This window comes from Phocoena phocoena, chromosome 2 (assembly GCF_963924675.1).
Source record: "Phocoena phocoena chromosome 2, mPhoPho1.1, whole genome shotgun sequence".
In the NCBI taxonomy this organism is placed as follows: Eukaryota; Metazoa; Chordata; class Mammalia; order Artiodactyla; family Phocoenidae; genus Phocoena; species Phocoena phocoena.
Genome location: NC_089220.1, coordinates 5,174,160 through 5,184,272, shown reverse-complemented (window position 1 = coordinate 5,184,272; position 10,113 = coordinate 5,174,160). Strand labels below are relative to the sequence as shown.

General features: G+C 63.6%; 1 protein-coding gene across 1 annotated transcript in view; it reads right to left on the bottom strand.

Moving 5' to 3' along the window:
* Positions 1–2,025: 2,025 nt before the first annotated feature.
* Positions 2,026–10,113, bottom strand: part of CCDC85C (coiled-coil domain containing 85C) — an 80,016-nt gene continuing 71,928 nt past the window's right edge. Inside the window, exons 3-6 of the mRNA XM_065872607.1 lie at positions 8,708–8,815; positions 3,886–3,981; positions 2,935–3,033; positions 2,026–2,115 (exon numbers count right to left, since the gene is read on the bottom strand). Coding sequence (XP_065728679.1) covers positions 2,026–2,115; positions 2,935–3,033; positions 3,886–3,981; positions 8,708–8,815 — 393 coding nt within the window. The remainder of the gene's footprint in view (positions 2,116–2,934; positions 3,034–3,885; positions 3,982–8,707; positions 8,816–10,113) is intronic.

The window sequence follows — 10,113 nt, the reverse complement described above, 5'->3', positions numbered from 1 at the left end:
TCTTCCCTGGGTCAGTTTGCAGGAGACCTGCAGTCACCAGGACACCTGACTTATTGCTTATTTTCAGCGGTGGCCAAGCTAGCCTGACCCAGACGTGACACACAGGTTCTCAGATGTGGCTCCCACCCAAGAGACCCAGACCCCCCTCGAGCTGCTCCATGGTTCTTTGGACTCCAAGACCCGGGAGGGGGCCTCTGCCCTCCAGCTGACTGCCCACCCGGGCAGAAGTCACCCAGAACGTGACCAAGGATGTTCACCCAGCTCCAAGTGCACACCCCTAGTGACAGGGATCTCATCACATGACCTAGGGACCAGCTCCTTCCAGAGAGCCCATAGCTTCCTGTAACACCCAGGGCAAGAGGACCGTGCCCGACGCCGTCACCGGCACCCGTTCAGCACTCCTCGGGCACAGTGAGGGCCGCGGGCCTTTCCCCTGAGTGTCGACCCAAGGGTGCCGATGGCAGACAGGCGGTGGGGACGGCTCAGCGTCCCCGCTGGGGAGAGGGACGGGGCAGCCTCGTCCGTCCCCTCAACCTGGTCCCCATCCCTCGCGCGAGCCTCCAATGAGGCCTGTCCGATGCCAAGCCAGCCTCTCGGGCTCTTCGCTCGTCCGCGCACAGAGCTCTAATGACCACTGGAGTCCAGCGATGGGGGAGGAACTGCAGACAGCAGGTGGATGGGGGCTGGTTACAACAGCGGCCTGTCCCCACCCCCCAGGCTCTGGGATCTCGTTTGTGATACGCCACTGATCACTTACGCCCTCGGGGCCTCACTGCCCTCGCACACAAACTTTAAAATTTACATGTCTCGCTTTACAGTTTATACACGATCCTTTTACACTGAAGGTCTTACTTGATCCCCAGAGCCCTGCAAGGAGGACCTTAGGCTGCCCACTCTGCAGGGGAGGACTCTGAGGCTCAGGAAGGGAGGTGACCGTCCACCGAGAGGAGGCAGCGAGGCAGCGGAACTCAGCTGGGGCCTCCGCCCCTCCCAGCCCACCCACCAGCCGCCTCTCCAGCAGGAGGACCCCGTTGGCTCGCGTGCTGTGAGTGAGGACACAGGCTGACTAGAGCCGATGGCCTCGAACCTCTGAGCCCTCCTTTCCCGACCAGGGGCCCAGAGAGGCTGAGTGACTTGCTGAGGGTCACACAGGAAAATGAAAACAGAGCCAAGCAGGGCTTCTCCCAAGGAGGGCAGAACTCCTTCACCTACGGCCACGCGACTCCGCCCACAGTGATCCAAGAGGGGTCCAAGCTCCGGGGGCAACCGTTCCTGAGCAGAGGCCCGGCCACGGCCCAGTGCCACCCATGCAGAGAGAGAGGCCCAGCCCAGAGACTCCACACAGCCCATGATGCGAAGCACAGAAATGGAGGTGCCTCGGGCCCTGGGCAGGAGGGACCCAAAAGGATAGGGCACAGCCTAGGACAGGGTGAGGGGACACTGCAGAGTGTGTGGCCAGGGGTAGGGGCGTGAACTCTAAAAACAAGCAGAGCCGGCAGCGGGGAGGCTGGGCCCTGGGGCCAGAGGAAGGGCCGCCGGTGAGTTTCCTCGTCCACGACTCTGGGGACCCAGTGCTTATGGAGCCAGTGTTCAAGCCACAGCAGGCGGGTCAAAAGTGGTGCCCCATGCATCAGTCCAGCTGCCAGCGGCCTCTGTCCAGCACAGGTGGCAGCCGGGGATGGAGGTCTTGATGAGGTGCCCCTCCACCAAGGCTGGGCACAGCCCGGCACGGTTCCTGGGCCGGACATCTCTGAGCAGCCTCGGCCTCTCGCCAATGGAGCCCAGAGCCCGGGCCCCAGAGCAGGAAGGAGGTTGTCCAGGCCGCTCTGCTGCGGGGAACAGTCTTCCCGGTTTGCTGGTGTGTGAGAGGTGGGAAATGGAGTCGCACCCCCGGCAGCCAGGCCACAGCAGGCAGCGTCCTATGTACAATTCACCACGGAAAAAGAAGACAGTGGCTCGGCGCGACAGCCTGCCCACGTCTGGGGACCCCAGGCAGGGCCAGTCCACGTCCACAGGGGAACGGCCCTACAAAGGCCCTTTGAACTGGTTTCCAGACAGGTGCTGCCGGATGGAGGGCTTGGAGCTGGCGGCATCTCCCAGTTTTCTCCAGACCACCTGTGGGGAGGGGCGAGCTGTGAGTGGAGGGCCCATCCCAAGCCTGCCCAGGGGCCTGTGCGCACAGACTGCCCCATCGCTCTTCAGAATCACCTGCGTCCCGAGAGCCATGGGGCCAGGAGGGGACACGGAGGCCGCGTGAGGCCCAGAGACCCTCAGAGTACGTCATTGCACGTCCACCCTTCACAACCACACCTCCCACCCCGAGCAGGTCACATCTGGGGGCAGACCTGGCCTCGCGGCTGTCCAGTGGGGCCTACAGACCCAGGAGGCGGCAGAGGAGGGGGATTCGGGACACCTCACCCCAAGCGAGGCCCAGGTGCAGCCCCGTGATCCACCTTCCCTGCTGGCTCCCTCACGAGTCCAAGGAGACCATGCGTATTGGCCAGGCAGGTTGGGGGATGACGCTCTGCCTCCCCAAAGACCCAGAGAAGCCCAGCTTCCAAAAGCCAAGGCAGCTAGCTCCAGGGTGGGGCATCCTGCAGAATGGAGGGTTCCACCTGCACCCCCGTGAACAGCACCTGTGCGCTGGCAGCCAGCAGGGGCGCCAGCATGCTGGGAGGCTGGGAGCCAGACAGACATCAGGGGACAGGGGCCAAGGGTCAGGATCAATGGGGCGAGCCAGACCAGAGATCAGGGACCCTGTTCTTGGGGAGGGAGGCGGGAGGGGGGCAGGAAGTCGAGCGGACAAAGAGAGGCCAGGGCTCCCGAAGCCCCAGCACCTGCTCCCAGCCCCCAGGTCACCGGCCCCTCCTGGGAGAGTAATGGCCGCACAGGGCCCGCCCAGGTCACCCCCGGCCCGGGCCCCAGGAGGCTCACGTTGCACATCTCTCGGACGATGGCCTTCTCCTTCTCACTCAGGTCCTCCTCACAGCTGTCCTGGAGCTGCCGGTCCAGGTTCTCATGTACCTCTAGGACCTGAAGGGGACAGGGCCCAGGGTCAGGGGCGGAAGCCACCGGGCAGGCCTCAGGCAGGTCGCCCTGAGCCCCGGCTGCAAAGGGGAGCCGTGGGGTCCCGGGACGGAGGGGTGGTGTGCAGGGAACAGGGGCATGAAGAGGCCTAAGGGCCAGGTGGTCCTTCCCCGCTTCGCATCCTCTCCCCGCGGTACAGCGACACCGAGGACGCTGCGTGAGGGAAGCAGCACCCCGTGTCAGCATCGGGGGCAGAGCAGAAGACAGGTCACGCGGGAGCAGGGAGGACAGGTGGGGTGGGGACCACTGTCACACGGGGGGACTCACTCCGACCCCGGACCCCCACTTTGGCCTCAGGGCGGCCCGGCTCACGCACATCATGGGTGTGTCCCGGTCACCGCCCGCACAGGCGCAAGTGTGCCGTGTCTGTGCAGCCGTGCCGGGCCTCACACCCGGGGGACCGTGCGCTGCGTCCACGGCGCGCATCCACGTGAAGGGATGGGGATGCCGTGGTGGGAGATGCACCGCAGGGCACACCGGAGTTCCTGAGCAGGGCGCAGGAGAGTGGGCCTGGGAGACCTGAGCCTCACCCCCCAACCCCCATCCCCGACCCTGAGGAGTGCCAGCCCTCCCCCCACCTCCCCCAGGCCTCAGCTTCCCTGGCCGCTACCCAGCACCCCGCGGAATCCCCACACCACGGTGCTCCAGGCAGCCACGGCCACCCAGAGACCAAAGTCCCTGCCCTGCCGCTCAGCTGTCCCCAGGCTCAGAGGGCAAACACGGGGTCCAAGGTCACAGGCTCCTGAAGTGCAGCAGGATCTGGGGGCCCCCAAGGGAGCGGCAGGGCCTGGCCCTCACCTTCATCGCGTGTACGACAGCCTCGGGCTTCTGTCCCGCAGAGCTGTAGCCGCCCGAGGGCGGCGGGCACAGCTCGGGAACCGTGCAGGCCGGGCCCTGTGGGAAGGAAGTGCGTCTCAGCTCGCCCTGGCTGGCTCCCCGGTGGCAGCCACAGGTGTGCCAGCAGCTGGGAGAGGGCACTGCGTCTGCGGGGCCAGGGCCCAGGCGGGAGGAAATGGGGGTGGAGGTGACGGGGGAGAGGAGGCTGGGCGTGAGGCAGGGGGCAGCATCGGGACTCCCCACACACATCCCGCAGGCTCCTCTAAACAGCCACAGGGAATGTCTGCTGTCTGTTTTGCCGGTCACCCGGCAAGATGCGAAGGACCTGGGCTCCAGCCCCAGGCGGCCTGCCTCCTAAGGCCTCTCTCCTTCCCCGGCCTCCACCCCCCAGGGCGTTCCTGGGGCTTCCAGCCCTGACCCTCCCAGTTCTGTCCGGCCACCCAGGAACAGTGACACCTCGTTCTGCCAACACCCTAACTGGCAACCATGTGCCCACCACCCGCATCAGCCTGAGGGGCCGGGAGGCAGGCCGGGAGAGGAAGGGACCCACTCCCTGGCCCTCTGCCCGCCCGTGTCGGAAGCCGAGTGTCTGTCTGCCCGGCTTCTCCCCGGCTGGCCAGCTCCTTCTGGCCAGGTGTCCATGGGGCGGAAGGCAGGGCTTTTGGCTGGGGCTGCAGTGGGGACCCCGGCCCCAGAGCAAGGTCAAGAAGGGATCAGGGCCGCACAGAAGGAGCCCACACACAAGGAGGCCGATGCAACCGCGGGGCAGCAGGAGCCGGGAGGTCAGGAGACGCTGAGAGGGAACCTGAGGGGAACCGGCAGATGCCGGAAGGCAGAGATTAAACGCCAAGAACACCCCAGGGAGTGCGTGAAGGGGAGACCCGGGCGTCCTTGGGCATCCTTCCTGTCTCTGAGTCTTGGTTTCCTTCTCCGTCGGTGGCCCCCGATAACCCCTCCATAGACCAGGCCAACTCAGTGAGCTCGGCTGGTGAGGTCATCGCCCTGGGACCCTGCCCAGCCAGGCCACGCTGTGCGGGGACCCTCGGGGCCTGGAATCTTCCACCACCAGCAGCCACCCTCCTCTGCCTTCTTTCTCCCCACCGGCCCGCGTGGCCTGGACCTGATCCCAGGGCCTCGCAGGCTCGCCCTGCTCTTGGCTCCAGGCAGAGGCCAGACCCCACAGCCTTGATGTCCGGCAGAGCTGGGCTTGGGCAGGGTTCTCCAGGCAGGCCCGACCCACTCTGCACCTCGGTTTCCTTGTCTGCATGACAGCTAGGGTCCCTGTGTCCCAGGCTGTATGGAGAGCCTGGGATGCTGTTTCCCTAACTCTGGCCCAGGCTGCCCGGCCGGGTGTGTCACGCGGGGGAAACCAAAGCGGCTTCTGGGAGACAGGTGGGGGGCGGGTCACACACACATAGGTGCACACCCTGAGACAGAAGGCTGCCCTCCCCACTAAAGGCCAGCAGGGGGCGACCGCACACAAGTACAGCCCAGGAAGGCGCCTGGCCCTGGGCTCCTCTGGCCTCAGGTCCTGTCTGCGCCTGGGGCTCCCTGACCGCCCGCACTGTAAGGGGGCCGATTCTGAAGCAAAGGCCAGCAGTGGCCGGGATAGGCCGTGCAATCCAACCGCTTCCCGGGCCACCCCACCGAGCGGACGGCAGGTGCTAACGCGCGTAGCCGCGGCTTCCTGCGACTGAAGCCACCACCGAACGGCGGTCAGGACTGCGACCTTTAGAGCATTTCCCAAACCCAGCTCACCCCTGCAGGCCTGCCATGGTGGGAGGACCACAGCCTGGAAAGCCCGGTGATGCCTCCCCCCGACTTCCTAAGAGCCCACTCGGAGCAGAGCAGCCCACGGAGTGCCGATTGCAACCCTCTGCGCAGACGCTGTCTTTCTGTGCTCCCACTTTACAGATGAGTAAGGAGAGGCTGCACGACTTGCCAAGGCCACAGAGCTAGTAAACGAGGGGGCCGAGCCTCCACCCCGGGTCTGGGGGACTCCAGCGCTGGAGCCAAAAGCGGGGAGGTGCTCCCAAGAGCACTGAACACAGGCGTCCATACACGTGCCCGTGCAGGGGTGTTCAGAGAAGCACGAGTCACAACAGGCAGAAAGTGGAAACAAACCAATGCACAGCAACTGATGAACGACACAAGATGTGAGGTACCCACACAGCTGTTGCACATAAAACTCTGTCCAAATTTATGTGGACAATAAAATTCGACAATAAAAAGCAATGAAGGTCTGACACGTGCTACAATGTGGATGAATCTCAGAAACGCGGTGCAAGTGAAAGAAGCCAGTCACAAAGAATGGCATATTTTATGATTCCGGCTTATATGAAATATCCAGAAAAGGCAAATGTGGAGAGGCAGAAAGTAGATGAGTGGTTGCCAAGGGGCTGGGGGCGGGGGGTTGCAGGGAGGGATTGCTAAGGAGCACGGCGTTTCTTTCCAGGGTGATGAAAATGTTCTGCTGTGATGACTGCACAAATCTGTGAAGATCCTAAAATCCACCGAAATGGACACTTAAAAATAGTCAACTGACCAAAAAACAGTAGGGAAACCAGTGTCCCCGAGGGAGCTGTCAAAAGCCTCCTCCTCTCAGACCCTGATGGGTACAACCTCCTTTGCTCGCTCCGCTGACAGGCAGTGGGTGGGAGAAGTGGGGAGGGATGGGGTCGGGGAGGGTGGGGACATCCAGTTGGGCAGGGAGGAGGTTTCCCCACCCCACAGGGTCACCTGCTTCACCCCGGGATTCTCTGACATGTGGACATGCAGGTAGCCTCACAGAAGATGTGCCCACACCTAGCTGTGGAAGAGACGAGGCCCCCAGCAGCATCAGAGCACAGGGGGTCCCCCCACACAAACCTCCTCTCCCTGTGGACCCACGGGCCCTCCAGGGCCCAGCAAGGGCTCAGCGCCCTAGAAACACCCCAAGGGGCCTGACCTCTGAGCTTCCACCTCAGCTCTGGCCCCTCTACTGCCTCCTCAGCAGCCTTCGGGGCTGCCCCTCCCACAAGACACCATCACCCTCTCCGTCTGCCCCAGGAACCTGCCCGCGGCCCCATGCTGCACGCTGGCCCCTGGCCTCCAAGCCCACCTTGGCCTGGTGCTGGCACGCACTAGCCATGCGACCCTGGCAAACCGTCCCATCCCACCCCACCCCACCCCGGTAGGCCTCAGCTTCCTTCCCTCCAAAGGGGGTGACAACCCATGGCATGCAGGCAGCCTGAAGAAGGCACAGGGAGCCCCTCCTAAGGCCTCCTCCAGGAAGCCTTCCGGAAGACTCATGCCCTCCGCTAGCAGTGTCGAGGCCTCAGGGGCTCAGCCTCGGGGAGTGAGCTCCCTCTGCTCCCATCTGCACGTCCTAGGAGCCAGCCAGGCTTGCACAGCACTTTACAGTTTGCAGCTCACCAAGAAGTCTTCAGTGCCCAGTCCCGTTAGCTGTTAGGATTCCCACAGTCAATCAGAATGAACGGAGGGCAGAGGGTATGGAGGGCTGGGGGAGCCACTCCTGTGGGGGCAATGCAAGGCTGGGCTTTGAGAGCCCTTCATCATGGAGCCTCATTCAGCCACGGGGCTCCTGGATAAATATTTGGATTATGTGTCATCAGCAGGCTTTGCAGCCTGCACAGCGTCAGCAGCTACATTCCTGGAGAAGGTGCGAGGGCCTCAGAAGAGAAACAGCAGAGCGCTCGGCCAGCAGCCAGCGGCAGCATCAGCCTGTTCCTGCCAGCGCAGAGGCCCAGGGAGGAACCCCGGGGCTGCCCTTGCCGGCCGGGATGGAAGGGAGACAGCCGGGCTGGGACCCTGGGGGAGAGAGTCCAGGCCCACCTTGCCAGTGACCTCAGGCCAGCTCGGTTTCTCATCTGTTCCGTGGGGACTTCTCACCAAGTCCCTGCCTTGCTGCAGGGCTTCTGTGTGTGGAGAGCGCCCAGCACAGCCCTGCATGTAGCAGATGCTCAATAAACATCTACAGAGCTCACACGAACGCGTGCTTCTTGGGAGGTAGTTTTTGCACATTCACAGATTTGTACAGTCATCCAACAGAACGTTTTCATCACCTCCTCCCGCCTCCTGCCAGCCCCTGGCAACCACTAACGTACTTTCTCCTTCTGTAGATCTGCGTATTCTGAATACAAGAATACATCCCTCGGTCACAGGGGGATGACGGGCACATTCACCCACAGGGAGCAGTCCTGAGCCGGGCGTGCACATCCCAGGGAGCTGGCTGCACGCTGCCTTCCCTGTCCCACCCAGGGCAGGTCAGAGCCCAGGTGAGAAGCCAGGATCACCTTGGAGGCGCCCTGGTGATAACGGAAGCCCACGGTCATAAACTTGAGCTCCTCCCCCACCTCCGTTATAAAGTCTGGGGTAGTCGCCCTCACGTACACACAGGGCAGCCACTCCCTGCTGTGGCCAAGGAGTGACAGAGGCGGACGAGTTGCACAGACAGATGACGGCTGGGCCGCGTGGCCTCTGTCCCAGCCTGCACTGCCGGCAACGGTATCCCAAGTTGGGCCTCCACCTCTCACCACCACGCCGGGCCCTTACAAGGTTCTAAGGGTCGAGGGGGGAGGGTCAAGGGTCGGGAGCCCAGGCGCCGTCCAAGCCTTGCCCTGGAAGCAGCTCGGGCAGAAGCTGAGGATCCCAATCCCAGCTCAGCCGTGGACCATCCTCGTGCCCTGGGCAGGTCACCAGCCGGTCTGAGCCTCACCCCTCCACTTCCGGAGGTGGGCGGTCCACATGGGAACAGTGGGGCTCTTGGGAGAGGGACACTTACATTCTGCAGCGCATCCTGGTAGGAGGGCGGCAGGCTGGAGAGCTGGGACTCCGAGTGGTACGGGGAGAAGCCTTTCCGCAGCGTCCGGAACTCTCCAGAGCCTGCCTGCTGCGTGAGAGAGAAGGGGAGGGGGGTTAGACGTGAGGGGTGAGGGGCTGGGCTGAGGGGGCCGAGGATGCTCCCGTCAGGTCCTTGGGCCGCTGGACGAGACACCCCTGCCCGGTGCAGGCAGGGGTCCCTCCGTGGGTTCCCTCCGCTCTGTTCCTCACACCTGCCTGGAGGCCCGGCCTGTACACCCTCCCTCCGCCCCCACCCCAATTTTATCTCACTGCCACTGTCACCAGTAGCCTTTGACATCCATCTCTCTGTTTAAGTGTCAGAGCCACGAGGCCAGGGGCTTCGTTTCACTCCCTGTTGTGTATTTTATAAACGTTTGTTGAACGGCTGAATAAACAGGTGAGTGAATGGGAGCGTGGCTCGCCCCGCCCCGCCCCGCCCCCCTCGTTCCTCTGCTCCAGCACCCTGCACTCAGTCCCCGAATGGCCTGGGGAATGGCCTCTGCAGCCCCTGGGGCCCACGTGCTCGGGGAAGTCCTCCCGCCTCCACGGGGCTGGGGCTGCCCGAGGTGTGAGCCTCCGCCATCAGAAAGAAGCTCGTAGGTGTGAGCCCTGGGCCTCACCCTCTGTATCCACAGGTACCAGCGCAGCTGGGCTCATGACTAATGAGTGCCCGGGGCACGCTTAGAAGGAGGGGGGAAGCAGGAATGAATGAATTACTGAATGAATGAGTGAGTGAATGAATGAACGAGCACATATTTGGCCTGAGGTGGTTCCCCTCGGGGCAAAGCAGAGCCGCGCAGAAGCTGGGGCTGGACCCAGAGGGCGGGGGACCCAGGGGTCACGCTCAATCCAGCTGAAACAGAAAGCTGAGCAGGAACCTTGGCTTCTGGACCCTCCGCATCATTATAACCCTGGGGTGGTGCTTCTGACCCCAACACCCTCTTCTACTTCAAAGGAACTGCGGAAGCACTTCTGGGCAGATAAAATGCAGCGGCCATAAATCAGCAGCAGGCCGTGGAGTGGTCCAAACAAACCCCTGGAGGGGAAGAGGCCAGGGCTGGGGGGGCAAGATGGGGCGGCAGCCACTCCTGGGGGCCCCTCCTCCTCGCCAGCACTCCCCTGCTCTGCCCGGGGGCCCCCGCACACACCCATCTCCCCCCCCCCGCCGCCGCTGGACCCAGGCCCCCATTTCTCACGGGGCCTCCAGCCTCATCAACTCCCTGGGTTCTGCCTTCCCGCCCCCATCAGACCCAGGTCGGTCGCCCCAGGTCTCAAGGGCTTGGGCACACACAGCAGTGCCCTGTAAGTATCTGTAGGACAGGAGTGGAGGCTGCCCGGAGGAACGGG